The 15446-nt window shown below is 45.0% G+C and overlaps 1 protein-coding gene across 1 annotated transcript; it reads right to left on the reverse strand.

The window, feature by feature from the left end:
- Nucleotides 1-665: 665 nt before the first annotated feature.
- Reg4 (regenerating family member 4) lies at nucleotides 666-12191 on the reverse strand. Its single transcript, XM_021157124.1, has 5 exons — nucleotides 12125-12191; nucleotides 7174-7268; nucleotides 5764-5901; nucleotides 3916-4021; nucleotides 666-733 (listed from the first exon to the last, which is right to left on the reverse strand). Exons 1-5 carry the CDS (start codon nucleotides 12189-12191, stop codon nucleotides 666-668), a joined length of 474 nt encoding a protein of 157 aa, XP_021012783.1.
- Nucleotides 12192-15446: the final 3255 nt, after the last annotated feature.

Consider the following 15446-nt stretch of genomic DNA (forward strand, 5'->3'; position numbering starts at 1 on the left):
AAGGAGAGGCTAGCCCCAGGTCAGTCCGCTGTACCACTTGTGACTGTCAACTCCCACCATAGGTCCAGAAGAACTTGTAATTTTAAATGTCATCCATTCACTCAGCCTTGCTCTGAGCCTGGTAGGCAGACCATTATCTCTCCTGCTAAACCCAGTGTTGCCAGGGACACAGGAGGCAGAGACCCATTTCAGACAGGCAGGGACTGACTGATGAACATCCATGGCACACGTAGCAACAGCAAGAAGTAAGGGGACATGTGTGGACGACAGAGGGAGGTCAGAGGTTACGGAGGCTAAAGAGGACAGAAGCTCGCTCACTCATGGCTGTTTCTTGGCTCCAAAACTTTACTGGTTTGACAGAGACACAGTAGTCAAGAAAGCACTTTACTAGCTTGTTAAGCATTGCTGTTTAAGACAATGAGAGGGAATCGGAGCACCAGAAAGGATTGTAGAGTGAACACGGAGACCCTTGTCCCACCATGCTAATCTCTGAGACCAGAAGTCACCATCCCACCATGCTAAGCGGGGCTTGATAGCCAGTGCCCTGGAGGCCTCCTCAATGTTTGCTATAGTGTTTACTCTCTGGGATAATGATTAGATCAGCCACCAGGTGAGAGGGAAGTGGGAAGAGTTTGTGCAAGGCTGGTAGACGCTTGATTCTTGCTCTATGTCCTGTACTTGCACAGGAAGTGTTGGCGGTTGGCGCATCCATTTTTGTTCCAAGTTAAGAATTCTGTAAAAAAAAATAAACAGACATTTAAAACAAGCTAATTCATTACTGAGTTTACCAGAATTATCTGTGTGGGTTTTTTTTTTTTTTGAGTCCTGGACAACAGCCAATGGTGGTTATTTCATGTGTCAACATGGGTAGGATATGATATTGTTTAGTCCAGGTGTTCAGCAATTGCTAGCTGCCTACATGTCTAGATGTTGCTCTGCAGGTATTTTGTAGATATTGTAGACATTCAAATCAACAGACATTGAGTAAAGGAGACCACTCTACGTTATGTGGGTGGGTCTCATCTAACAATGTTGAAGGCGTTAAGAGAAAGGGTCTCCTGAGCCAGAAAATGCTGCCTCTGATTGCTTTGGACTCACTCTTCCCACATCAGCTCTTGCAGTGATCTCCAGCATCACCACCACCCATCTCTCTCCATGCCCCATTTCTTGTTCTCTGGGGAATCCCTGACCAACACAAACAAGTCTTTTCTCACATAATTGCAGGCTATGGAAGCTCCACTCTGGTACCCCTTAGGGGGAAGCAGCAAAGGCTACCCTGTGTGTGTGGTGTTTAGTTTGTATGGGTCTTTCTTGAGGATTCATTTCTTATTTTTATTTATGTGTTTGTGAGTGAGTGTGTGTGTGTGTGTGTGTATGCATGCATGTATGTGTGTCTGTGTCTGTGTGCACATGTGTGTGGGTGCCTCAGTGTGTGTGTGTGTATGTATGTATGTGCATGCATGTGTGTGTGTGTCTGTGTCCATGTGCACATATGTGTGGGTGCCTATGTAGGTCAGAAAAGAACATCAAGTGCTTGGAGCTGGAGTTACATGGGGATTGTGAACTGCCATCTAGTTTTATGTCAACTAGACAAGGGACAGCACTTCTCAACCTGTGAGACTCCAATGACCCTTTCACAGGAGTCACCTAAGACCATCAGAAAACACAGACATTCACATTATGATTCATAAGAGTAGCAAAATTAGTTATGAAGCAGCAACAAAATCATTTTATGGTTGGAGGGTCACCACAACACAAGGAACCTATTGAAGGGTCACAGCATTAGGAAGGTTGAGAATCACTGTGCTAGAGTCATCAGAAAGGACGGGGCCTCAATTGAGAAAAATGTCTCCCTAAGATTGGGCCGGAACTCAGGATGATCTGACTTTCCATGCTGCGGTGTAGGGTCCTTTGGTACATCCATGAAACCCAAAAAAGACCTGGAAGAACAGCTTCAGGTGACCAAGAGCAGCTTTCCCATGGGTAGGTATTCATTCTAATCCCTTACTGCTTGCATCCCTCCCACAACACCAGAAGGAGAATGTCTTGGGAATGGAGGGTGAGGGCACACCAAGCCTGGGCAGTGAGCTCAGCCTATCCATGAAGGCGCTGGGAGCATATTAAGATGGTAGAGATTCTGTTCTCTCCTTGAGGCACAGAGAAGGGAGAAGTCTGCACCAGGTCAGATAGCTCAGTAAGAAGAAGATGCTGTACTTCTACAAGGTCATTCAGGACGGGGCTTCTGCCCTCAACCCCAAGCCATCCTGAATATAACTTTTCTTCTTTTTTCCTTGCATCACTAAAGGTTGAACGGAGGCCCTCCCTCACCTATGCTAGCCAAGTGCTCTACTGCTGAGCTATAGTCCCAGCTCTTGTCTTACATTTTATTATAAAACAGGGTCTCATTACATTGTCCAGACTAACCTTGAACTCACTCTGTACAAGACTAGACTTGGACTTAAAGTTCCCCTTGCCTCTGCCTTCTAAGCATTGTGGTTACAGGCCTATGCAAATTTAAAATCCTAAAGTGAAATAGTGGGTCACAAAACAGTTAGATTATGGTGTAGAGTGGAGAGTTCCAAGGGATGACAAAGGGACACAGGTAGCAAAATACCAGGAAGTTCTTCCTAAAAAGAAAGGAAACAGGAATGGGTCTTGCAACAGAGAGCAGAGCTCACACATAGCGGTACACAGGTAAAATCCATCTACAGCTATAAAATGGCACTGGTGGGGCTTGTGAAGGTTTTCCCTGAAAACCTACCTGTCACCAGCTTAACACCAGCCTTGTTCCTTTCTCTGGGGTTTTTACTTAATTACCTAATTTTTTGTTATTCCCCTGCCTCCAACTCCATGTGTGTGGCTGACCTTCCAGCATCTTCACCTCCCATCTTCCTGTAGAAGTGCTGGGATCACACACACACACACACACACACACACACACTACCTTGTTCAGCTCTATGTGGGTTCTGGGAGTCAGGCCTTCACACCTGCACATCAAGCATGTTACTGTGCGCATTCTCCCCAGCCCCCAACTTTGGGTTGCATTGTGTCTGCAGGCTGTGTTCTAACTGCTGTGAGCCGAAGTGAAGCAAAGTGGAAAGGAATAGACTAAAAAGATTCAGGCTCCCAGTTCTTACAGACTGGCTACAGGCTCCTTCAGTGTGGGATTCTACTGACAGGTAAAGGCTGGAGAGCTTCATCCACTGAGAAGCCCTGAGCCATGAGGATAGAAGGGACCAAGGGAAACATCTGGTCAACCTCTTACCCAAAGCTGGTTGGGCTAAAAGGCAGCTATGGAGTGTCTCATACCATAGGTCTGAGAGTCCCTGGAATGTGTTCTTTTGGAATGTTCTTCAGTTGCTCTTTGGGGCTTTGAGTCTCTCTTCTAACCCAGTTTCTACTACTCTGAAAAGCCATGTGCCCACATTTTCATTGGTTAACTCTGGTGGAAGGCTTCTCATTGCTTCCTAGGGTAGCTCATTGTGTATTAGGACAGTGATAACTATTCACAGTTTCCCTTTAACTTGGGTGGGCAGCCTTGTTTTAGTAGCTTGTCCCTATGGGTTTGCCTGTGTTCTGGCTAACTTACCTTTCATAGCAGCTGTATGGAATCTACTGGGCTAAGAGATTCCCTTCTTTAGCTTTTTGCCTCTGATGACATTTGTCATAGAGTGTCCCCTCATGCCTCCCCCCATTGCTGTTAAAAAGTTCCTTCACTAATATTGATTTGGCAGAGGCTGTGGAGAGGGTACAGAGGAATAAGGGTTGACAGACTGTGTTGAGGCCACTGTCCTGTAGGGCAGTGTTGATGGGTCGAAGGGGGTTGGGAAGGAGGACAAGGACACCCCATTTTCTCCTAATAGGTTAAAGGATGGAGCTGCATCTTGCGGAGAGGGAGGTGGGCAGGGAACTTACTATCCTTGGGGTTCATCTCAGCGCAATGCCTGGCTTCACTCTTTGTCCTGGGATTCCAGCGTCTGTACAGGTTTGTAGACCCATCAATCCACTGCCATAATTGCTTCTGCAACAACAGGAAGCAGAGGGAATGCGGGGCTCAGCCAGCTTACCTGCTCACAGCCATGCTGCTCTCTCAGCCCAGTGAGATGGGTGTCACGGGGGCAAAGTATAGAGATGTATGAAGAACCAAATCAGGAAAGCCGCCCCTCCATTCAGCGATGGAAGAAAACATCACTAATGTTTTACCATATTATTTCTGATGGAAATGTGGTTATCAATGTACTAAAAATACTATACTCTTCAAAAATATATATTCATCTTTCATGTTGCATTCTAAGACCTCCCTTAGCATAAGGATGTACCATAGCCTACCTTAACAATCTCCTATTGACTACAGACTATTCTTTCTCATTTCCAATTACTATGAAAAACACTACTAGAACTAATTTTCTTGAGAATCACTCTGTGCTCTCAAAATTATTTCCTTATAATAGATACCAAAAGCAGAATGAATGGGTCAAAGGATGTTGCTGCTTTGTGGTTATCAATACCCTCTGACAAAGTACTTGCCAGACACTATCTACTTGTACAAACATACATCCTCCCTGACTGGGCACAAGGACAATTTCTCTATAGCTTCAGGATATCATTCCTTGTACAAATGAAAATGTTAATAACCTAAGTCAAATTATATCATTTTAGTATTCATGTCTTTGATTATTGGAGATAGGGTACAGTTTTAGAACAGTCAGTTGTCATTTGTGTCTCACATGTAAAAAAAGATCAAACAAAAATATTTCACAGAAATAGATGTAAATATATAGCTTGTCTCCGAATGCAAGGTTTTGATTGATAACAAAGTAAATAAATAAAAATTAAAAAAAAATTGATCAGGTGTAGTGGCACATGCCATTACTCCTAGCACTGGGGAGCCAGGAGCATAAAAAGCTCTGTGAGTCTGAGGCCAGCCTGCCCTGTATGGGGAGTTCCAGGTCAGCCAAAGCTACATAGTGAGACTCTGTCTCAAAAAGTGGAGGACCTGGAAAGACAACTCAGCTATTAGCAGGATTTGCTGCTTTTACTGAGGGCCCGGACTTGGTTCCTAGCACCTACGTGGCAGCTTTCAACTGTGTTACCCCAGTTCCGGGGTACCTGACATCTTCTTCTGGCCTCCTCAGGCACCAGACACATACATACTTGCAGGCACACACACATACATAGAAAATAAAAATGTAAAAATATTTTTAAAGTAAAAATTGTGAAAGTCAAATAAACACCATTTAAAGCAAATAACTGAATAGCCGTGTGTGTGTGTGTGTGTGTGTGTGTGTGTGTGTGTGTGTGTGTGTGATGCTGATGGAGAGAACAACAGTGATCCAGAGGAAAGAATTAAGAACGATGAAAAAGTAGCAGAGTCTAAAGAAAAGGTCAGCTGAAAGTATTCCTCTTTAATCAAGACCTAATGGCAAGAAATGAATCTGAACCTTCTAGAATATCACTTGAATGCTTTCTCTCTCTTCCCTGTCTTTCTCTTTTTTGAGAGGACTTTAGAAAAATTGGTAATTTTGTGCCTGAATTGATCCAGGAACACTGTAATTAAAAGTTCCACAAAATTGAGCTATTTAATTATTTCTTCCACTGAGGGCAAGAAAGGGGCCCCTGACCTTCAGCTTGGCTTTTATCATTGGAGTGCTTGGCTGAGGGGCAACTCCTTTCGTCCTGTTTGTAGGCCAGGAGGCTGCTTCTCATGACTAGGTTATCATCCTGGGTTTCCCAAAAGGCTCTGTGAGCCAAACCTAGGGTTACCTTTTGTGGGTCATGCAGGCCAATCCACACAGGCAGGTTTCTCTGATAGCCAGTTATGTACTTTGATATGACGCTGGCTTCCTTTTGATTCAAGACAGATGCCAGATGGGATCCATTTCCATATGACTGACACTCCAGCTGCAAGGAGATGTCGCATTAATGATGCCATGAGTGTACAGTTCTCTCCTTGGAGCCCTGGTGTGCCAAGCAGGGTGGCTCTATCCCCCAACTCCAGAAACTGGGATCTGAAGCCCACAGGTAACTTCTGTCACTAGAGAAGACAGAAGGCCTTACTGTTGGCTCTCAGAAGAAAAGGCAGCTCTCCTGAGATTTAGGGCCAAAGGGTCTCAATGACCTTCACAAGTCACTTCATCTCTCTGAAGCACAATTTCCTCATAATTACAGACTCCGGTGTCTATCTGTCTCCCTCTCATCTTCTTGCTCTTTCCTCTTGCTCTCTCTGTCCCCTGCCCCCAGTTATTCAGGACCTCACTAAATAAGACATTTTGTTCCTTGGATTATCTCTGCTACTTCTCTTGACTTATTCAAAAGGAGATCATTTTTGCTTACACTGCAATCACATTTCCTGCTTTGATGTCACAACCATGCATCCTCTCACACTTCTCTTGTTTGTTGAGGGAAAGCATCCCTATGTAGCCAAGGCTGGCCTCAAACAACTCATGACCACCCTGCCTCAGCTCACAAGAGCTAGGATTGTAGGCATGCTCAGGTAGGCCCTGTCCTCTCACCATTCTGGAGGTCAGAGAACACAGCTGGATAACTCATTAACTGTCACCTGGTGGGTCTTTGTTTTGGGACACAGACAGGAATCTTGAGGCCACTATGGGCCTGGATCATGCCACATTGTATCTATATGTATCAATCAGTCACAAGCTAGAGAGACAACAATATCAATCCTTCACTTACTTGGACTGGATATTTGGATATATCTTAGCATAGCTAGAAGGAATAAAATTCAGGCGTGTGTGGGTTGGGTCAGGCGAGGCCACCTCTTTTTTTCTATTTCTTTGCATTTCACCTGGCACCCTGGAGACCTGTTTCAGGTGTTTGCACATCACTCACTCTGGCAAGCCTCACAGGGGAATTTGGGTCTTCTTTGCACAAGAACCCCGTCTCTTCCTGTTCCTTTGATCTGCTTATTTATAGCTCTCTGGAAGTCATGGCTACTTGCTCCTCACTCTGTGTCCACGCAGCCTATTAAAGGTCTGAACGCAGTACCTACATGATCAATGATCACAAAACTGAAGGGGCTGGGCAGATCCCTCTTCTCTTCAACCGTGAGGCTTCTCCTGAATGCCCAGGAAGAACTCTTAAATTTAAGTTAAATATGATCTGGGGCTCTAGCTGGCCCTTTTCTTTAAAAGAAACCAACAGCCCAAAACTTCTTACCTCAGCATGAGACCAGTTTCTTAGCTTCCGGAAGTACCCATAGCAGTGGGACCTATAGTAAAACCATCCTGGAGCACAGCTGGGTCTCAAGATATCTGTACAGAAACAAAAGGTAGTTACAGATTATGATGCCAAAAAAAACCTGTCAGTGCCACGATGAGACAGTTTTTAGATCAAAAATACCTTGAATAAAGGGAAGAGTCTCTTTCAGAAGGACCCTGCTGAGCTGTTGAAAATATGTGCTGTGTAGACCTAAGGATCTAGGTAAGCTGACGAAAGAATGCCTGCCTTGCATGCATAAATCCCTCCCTGGGTTTGACTCCTAACACTGTTCATGCCTGTGATCCTAACAGAATATTAAGTAGAAGAATCAGAAATTGAAAGCCATCCTTGACTACATTGTGAGTTTGAGGACAGCCTGGGCTACATGAGATTGTGTCTCAAAACATACACACATACGGGGTGGAGGCAGAGAGAGAGAGAGAGAGAGAGAGAGAGAGAGAGAGAGAGAGAGAGAGAGAGAGAGAGAGAGAGAGAGAGATCATACAAAAAAAACCAAAAACTTTATTATTACTCTTCTCCCAGCCCTTATCAAAGGACCTTTTCCCAGGGTGGGTATTTACTGGGAAAGGGGGCATTGAGCTTTCTGAGACTACTGAACACTCTAAAGCAATAGGAATTTTAAGAAGCTCAAATATTGCTGTGGTCCAGCTGTCAAAGAAGGAGTTAAGGAGGTCTTATAGCCATTAGAGTTTTGTCTCTGTGTGCTCTGAGGCCTCAGTGCTCATCAACTGCTACCATTTCACTAGATCAGGATGTGTAACTACAGTGAACACACTCAAACAACTGGTAGAATGACACAGTCAGGCTTTGTTGAGTAGACAGAGATATAAACTCGGAGTTGGGGGCATTATTAGGAGAAAGAGCCATTTTGGAAGGGGGTGGGACAAACGGCAACTTAGCAGAATGTGACGATGGGTGGGTTGTGCATCAATAGAGAGGAGAGGGGACTTTTTAGAGAAAAGGAATGGGCTGGGCAGAGGCATGGGGACCAGAAGGTGTCAGGTGTGTGCAGAAATAGCAAGCCCCTAAGTTTGAGTATAGGGGATCTGTAAGACAAGCATGGCCAACAGGAACGAGAAAGGCTTTATGGCAAAGGAGACTGTGACTCAGAAGAGGCGAGGAGAAGTGAAGAGGGGCTGATGGCCAAGGGGCAACCAGGCTAGCAATCTGAGCCCTGTGACAATGTGGCTGCACACCTACACTCTAGACCACTGCAAAGGTCTTCCACAGTGATGTGCGCAGACTAGAGCTGTTTAAGTGTGTTGATCTTTTCCCAGTCAGATGACTGTGTGGCACTCTTTCTTCTGTTTCATTTGCTCCCTGTAAATCTCCAGGGCTTTCACACTGATTTCAGACAGGTTCCCTGCTCCTTAGTGTTCTATCTATCTATCTATCTATCTACCTCTCCCCTTTTTCCCTCTCCCTTCTCTCTTCCCCCTTCTCTCTTCTCCCTTCTCTCTCTTTCTTCCTCCCTCCCTGTCAGCTCCCCCCTCCATCTCTCTCTCTGTCCCCCCTTCCTTTTCTTTCCTTTGAAACAAAGTCTCAGGCAGCCCAGACTGGCCTTGAACTCACAAAGTAGCTGAGGATGACTTTGAACTTCTGACTCTCTTGCCTATGCCTCCCTTGTGTTGAGATTATAGGCATTGCCATCATTTTCGATTTTACAAAACAGTGGAGGGTCAAAGCCAGGGTTTCATGCAAGCTAGGCACACCTTCTACCAACTGGGCCTTGCTGCCAGCTCCTTAGCACTGAAGTGCTTTCTCAGCTCCGTCTTCTTGCCCTCTCTAGCTACAATCTCCCAGGCACCAGCACCAGATGATCTGGAGTACGAGACTCTTACAGATTGAGATCTATTGCGTGTGTGAGTGGATCTGTGAGTGAAGGATAATCACTGAGCTAACAAATGGAAGGAACGCATATTGATCATCTTTTTCTCACAGCTGTGACTTGACAAATGCAGCTGGAGGAGAAAGGGGTTTATCTGGTTTGTAGCTTGGAGGGATTCGATCCTTCAAAGCAGGAAGGGCAACGCAGCAGGAGCATGAGGTAGCAGCTGCAGTCATGTTGTCTCAGGTCAGCAGCCACAGTCTGATAGATATTGACATTCAACTTATTTTGTTCTTTTTTATTCAACCCAAGACCTCAGCCCATGGCGTACTTTCAATTCGCCTATCTCTTTTGCTTTTCTCCGTGCCTTTGTGATCTCCTTTTGCCCCTCCTCTTCGGTTCTTTCCTCCCCTCTGCTTTTCTCCATCATTCTTTCTCACCTTAGCCTTGCATTGTTGCAGCTACCGACATGCGCCCCCTGGTGGGAAGACTTAGAAATGCTTCCAACTGAGGCCATGCGCTGTTGTGCCTCGGGTTTACCCAGCATTCCTTGGTACCAGGTCCTTCTCTGGGCAGTTTATACTCTAGTTCCTGATATTGCCACCACGTCCCAGATGAAGAAACGGGGCAGAAAGAAGTTGTTGCGCCTCACACTCCCACAGCATATAAGAAAAAGAGAAGCTATGGCCTAGACAGTGTGGCTCTGAGTTGGGACTCTAGCCGGCTTAGTCATGCTCAAGCTATGTTTAAAAAAAGAAAAACCTGCAAGTCACTCATATTTATTCGGGCTGTCCTACTTAATAGCCAGACTGTCTCAGACAGACGGGAATGGGCACTCGTGGTACGGATAAGGAAACCTACTGAGGCCACAAGACAGGAGTGGAGTCCTGAGGAGCCGCTGTGTTCTCAGTTTGCCTAGGGTCTTTTCACATCTCTGCCACAGGTGCCAAGTCTCCTCATTGCTGCACATGAGGTATTGCTGCACATGGGGTGACAAGAAAGGACAGGTCCTCGCACCAGGGTCTCCATCTTTAGTGGTCTTTCTACTCTCCGAACCTTCGTACAACTCTGACTTCCTGTCTGCACAGTGAACTAACGTACACTTTCCCCACAGGGCTGCTTGGAGAGCTGGTGGGATAATGCATACCTAATACAAACACAGTGGTTAGCATGCCGCCTAGCACAAAATAATTGCTAAATAAATGACAGATGGTTAGAACTAGAGCTTTCTTGTGTGATACTGGGGACTGGTCTGGTGCACGGTGGGGAAGTCCTGCCACAGAGCTGTAGATCTACAGGCTAGCCCTGGGCTTCTTTTCTTTTTTCTTTTCTTTTCTTTTCTTTTCTTTTCTTTTCTTTTCTTTTCTTTTCTTTTCTCTTTTAAACCTGAAACAGAGCCTGTTTAAGCTTCCAAGACTGGCCTTGAACTCTGTGTCACCCAGGCAGGTCAGGGCCCTGAGGTCATGCTACACTGTTCTCCTGAGTAGCCAGGATTCCAGACATGCAGAACCAGACTCAGCTAGAATTGTAGCTGTGAGAAACCAACACCATTGTTATGATAACAAGGTGGAGTATTTCTGAAAAATATTAGCCAGTGCAGTTTTCATTGTGTCTAAATGTCTCTCTGTTTCTCTTCATTGAGCCCCACAGGCCAGGGCAAGGAGCCATTGCTCAGACAACAGAGCTATGATCTTGGCCATCAGCCTCCGTTGAAAGAAAAAAAAATCAGTTTCTAAGCTCTCCACATCTACTTTAAATGCAAGATTAGACTTTTTTTTTTCCACAAGCTTTTGTGCAAAAAAATATATGGGATCTGTCTTAAGCACAGTTCTCAGGAATGCAGCAATAAACAAAAAGGTTTTCTACAGCTGGGAGGAAGATCTGTCTGGAAAAGAGCCATGGAAGGACCCGTGCTATATGTTTTGGCTCTAGTCTCCTCCTGGGGAGAGACCCAAGGAGATTAGTGAAGTCCTGGGAAGAGGTTGGGAAGTCTTATCTCATTCTCCAGAATATAGCCAGGGTCAGTGTCAAGCTCTTAAAGGAAGCCAGAGGTCAGAGCAGCCCCCAAGGAGCATACAGACATGGCTGTAAGGCAGCAGGGACTGGGGAGAGTTTCCAGTGTTCTTTGCATTCTTGCAGGGTACAGGGGCAGTGGCTGAATTCCCTGGGTCCTGAGAAATCAGACACAGAGAGCTGGTAGCTGAGATAGGTGTGAGGTCAGGGGCAGAGTATCATACAAGGCCACGTGGAGGGTAGGCCACGGCCAAAACACAGCCTTCAACCGATGCCCCAAAAGCTCCACCTCTCCCCACACTGCCTTGCATTCATTCATCCCCTTGGCAAAGTCCATTCGAGAACTTTTAGGCCTCAGCGGATTTTATTAGTGGCCTCTTCCCTCGACAGAACTAATGCTCAAACAAGCAACACTTGTTGCTCAGAGGTCCTGCCTCCTCCAACTCCCAGTGAGGCCAGTGGGAGATGACCAAGCTAGGAGCTGGGTATCAGTGTGACTTTTGTCATTCTCAGATTCAGCGGAGCATTTATATCAGAGGACCCCACATTTCATCTCTTTCCATCCTGGATAGTCCGTGGTGGTTCTCTCAACACACTCAAACCTTCCTCGTCCTGCTTTCTCTGCTGCAGTTTCCATAGTGTCCCTGGCACGCTCCCTGTCCTTGTGCTATGAGTGTACAGTAGTCATCTCTCTGACTAGCTTTGCAGGTCCCTGGTAAACAGGACTTTGTAATATGCTCAAACACGAGAACAGTGCATAAATGCTTGGACATTGTGATTATAGCTATGAGCTACAGACAGCCTGAGGCCTGTTGGGTTCTTAAAACAGGCTCTCTATCACTCACAACAAACTCAAAATCTTTATTCTGCAACCCTTGACTTAAGGTGGCTTCCGTCTCAGACTGGCTCTTCTCTGACGGCCACCTGATTTTGCATTCTCATCTTGATATGCTTTCCTGGAATGCCTGAGCAGGTGAGTGGATGGCGTACTATGTGCACTGTGTACTTACTGCCTGTGGCTGCCTTCCAATAACTGACTGAACTTACCGCTCAGGACTTCGGGGCCAGCTACCCAGCTCAGCAGTAAGAGTAGCCGCACGCCTTTGGAAGCCATCTTCCTCTTTTGATGGAGATGATACTTCAATGCTTTGATTTCAAGGCCCTCAGAGCCCGTTCCAGTTTTTTTTTTTTTTTCTTTTCTTTTCTTCTCTTCTCTTTTTTTCTGGATTCTCCTAGACCTGCAATCTGGAGCATTGAGAAAGATGCTGGGATTTAGCTACCACGTCAAAATACTGTCAGGTAGATTAGCGTTGTACAATGAAGATAATCTCGAGTTTAATGTAGGGATTGCAGACATTGTGGGATTTTATTTTTCCCTGCAAGCCCTCTGGACCAATGCCAGAGTCCTAAGGACAGGGGCAGAAGTGCTGAGCAGTTCCTGAACTACCAAGAGTTCCCGAGTTATCTCCAGGACAGTCAGCAGAGGGCGACCTGGGCACGTTTTCTCACAGGGGATACTAAGCTTCCTCAAGTCCAGTAAACAAAAGAAAGGGATTCCAACACTGGGATTTTTTTTTTTTTTTTTTTTATGTTGAAGGTAAACAGATGGCTCCAATACAGTTACAGATAAGAAAGCATGGGGTTTAGAGGGACTGGGAGTCATTACCTCATGTCATCAGCTCTGACTCTTAAACCTTGGTTACATCACTTAAAACAAAGAAAAGAAAAAAAAAAAAGAAGCTTTGCTGGTCTCCCCTTTCATTATCAAAAAACTTATAAGTCATTAAAACATCAACACACACCAGGAGATAAGAAGTGATCCATCTCCCAGAGACAAGCAGTTTGGGCAAGAGCCTGCAGAGCCTTCCTAGGTACTGGTGCACAGTCTTACACAAACAGAGTCACCCTGCCTGGTACCAGGCTACTTGTCGAACACAGGCCGGCTACAAAGAACGTTCTTGCAGCCAGGCTCTTTGCCTGCTTTCTCTTCTGTTTGGTGTGAACCCACGTGTTCTGCTGCATTCGCAGAGGAAGCCCGCTGTCTCGGGCAGGCTTGCCTGCTCACTCCTTCCTGGGAACTCAAGACTGCTGCCCTCCTACTCCACGATGCTGAAGTTTGTCAGAAAGTGCTTTTTACTCAGTCTGGTATTTAAAAGGACATTTTGCCCCTATTTAAAAGCTATCAATAAAATGGAGTATAAATGATATAATTTTTATCTACTTGTAAATTATATAAACAAAAATGATACGCTTTTTTTTTTTAACATTTTGCTTGTGATTTACCAGTTTATGGCTTCATACATTTTTCTACATGTTGGATTTTTTTCTTTGTGATGATTTGTGAGACTGCTTTTTGTATATTTATACCTCCTGGTGAAGTTACTAACAGTGTATCTCAGTTCATATTATTCTCTCATTTATGATTTTTTTTCCATTCTGAAGGGGGACAGACAACAGCTGTAAGGGTCCAACATGACACCCAAAAGCTCCACTTCTGTTTGCTTCCTCGAAGTAGTCCCTGCCCCTTTGCCAAGTGCTGAGCTCTGGGTCTCGCTGGATCTCTTCACAGAAGTCATGTTCAGGTTTTTAAAATGCCTTTGTCCTATGCATGCTCTCCTTTATAATCTTTGGAATTTCTATGAGAAATATTAACCACCACTGTGGTGTGAGGTTAGTGTAGTCACCCACACACCCTTCCATTCTCAATTATGCTGTCCTACAATTCTAAGCAATAGTTGTTTTCAAAAAAACAAAACAAACAAACAAAAAAAACCTCCAAAAACAAAACTATGATAAATGAAGAATTCATTGAGTTCTTATTCAACAATGCTTTATGATAAAATAATAATAATAAAATATCAAATAATTGATAGCTTAGGAGGGCCGATGTAACTAAAATGGAGACTTCTTTTTTTTTTTTTTTTTTTTTGTGTTTTTCGAGACAGGGTTTCTCTGTATAGACCTGGCTGTCCTGGAACTCACTCTGTAGACCATGCTGGCCTCGAACTCAGAAATCCGCCTGCCTCTGCCTCCTGAGTGCTGGGATTAAAGGCGTGCGCCACCACGCCCGGCTAAATGGAGACTTCTTGAAACTCTAATCTGCAGACCTATGAGCACTTTGGTCTGACATTCACAGGGGGGGCACCCCTTCTTTTTCTTTGCTTTTTTTATTGTTTTTTTAAATTATCATATGAACCTTGACTTACTTACTTACTTACTTACTTATTTATTTATTTATTTTTGCTAAGGAGTCCTTTCAAATGTACCCTAAGATTTCAAAGTCCTTTAAAATGCCAATGGCGCGGCTCAACTGTAGGCCTGACCTGACTGACTGGAGGAAGGAGGTCCGAATTTCTTCCCTTACTCTAAATGAGTCTTAAACATCTGGTGAGGCCCTAACATCTCGTTTGACCTCCACAATCAGACTGCACTGCCAAGTGTCAGTAACAGAACCATTTTACAAACTGACATCCATCGAGAGAGATTCTGTGACCGTCCCTAAGTTTCACAGCGACTAGTTTCACACCACCACGGAACCCACTACTGCTGGACGCCAAAGCCAACTAACTCTCTTTCAATAGAGCAGCAAGAAAACACAGGACCCAGGGCTGAGCAAAGCGCTCAGAAGGTAAGGGGCCTGCTCTGCAAGCCTGATGACTTACCTGAGTCCCATCCCTGGGACCCACGTGAAGATGTGTTCACAGTGCTCACAGTGCACTGACTCCACAAAGCTCGCCATGCACACACACACGCAAGGGCACATCCCCGCACAACCATTAGTAATGATGATTTTGTAAAAATTAACAACTTAAATCAAACATTACTGTAACAAACTCCACAGCAGGAGCGATGACGCTGTGATTTGTCGTTTCTGACCCACTGGGTAGCTAGCAGAGAATAACAGGCGTTCACAGAAAGCCCCCTGTCCCTGCTACGGCGAAGATTACCTGATTGGAACCAACACTCCAGGAACCCTGCCTTCTTCAGCTTGAGTGGTCCTAGGTTAGATTCCTGTAGCTCTTATACCTTCTTGCCTCAAGATATAATCTGTTGAAGTCATGAAGCAATAGTGTTTACCAATAATTAACCTTATCTATAGTTAAAAAAAAAACTGTTCAGGTGATCACTTTAAAATGGACACACATTGAGCTTTGTTAAAGCAAGAGCAGAACCCCTCCCTGTAAGCAAACAAAATCTTCTTTCATGTCCAAGTTATTAAAACCCACAGTATCCTGTAGTCGGCAAACTGCCGTTTGCTGTCTATCTCTTCCCTTAATGGTGCTTGGTTCTGCTCTTCCTCTCCTTTTTTATCTCTTCGTGTTGTAGATGACCTATAACGTCCTTCCCTCTCTGGAACAATGTTAGATTT

This window comes from Mus caroli, unplaced genomic scaffold (genome assembly GCF_978045245.1).
Source record: "Mus caroli unplaced genomic scaffold, Mus_caroli_1 scaffold_3, whole genome shotgun sequence".
In the NCBI taxonomy this organism is placed as follows: domain Eukaryota; kingdom Metazoa; phylum Chordata; class Mammalia; order Rodentia; family Muridae; genus Mus; species Mus caroli.

Bases quoted from the DNA above. Each gene is read 5' to 3' on its own strand.
- Reg4 (XM_021157124.1), bottom strand. From the start codon at position 12,191: ATGGCTTCCAAAGGCGTGCGGCTACTCTTACTGCTGAGCTGGGTAGCT. The intron at 4,022-5,763 runs GTAACCCTAGGT...CTGTTGTTGCAG, and splicing joins GCCTGCATGACCCACAAAAG to AAGCAATTATGGCAGTGGAT. The intron at 734-3,915 runs GTAAGTTCCCTG...TTTTTTTTACAG, and splicing joins TGAGATGAACCCCAAGGATA to AATTCTTAACTTGGAACAAA.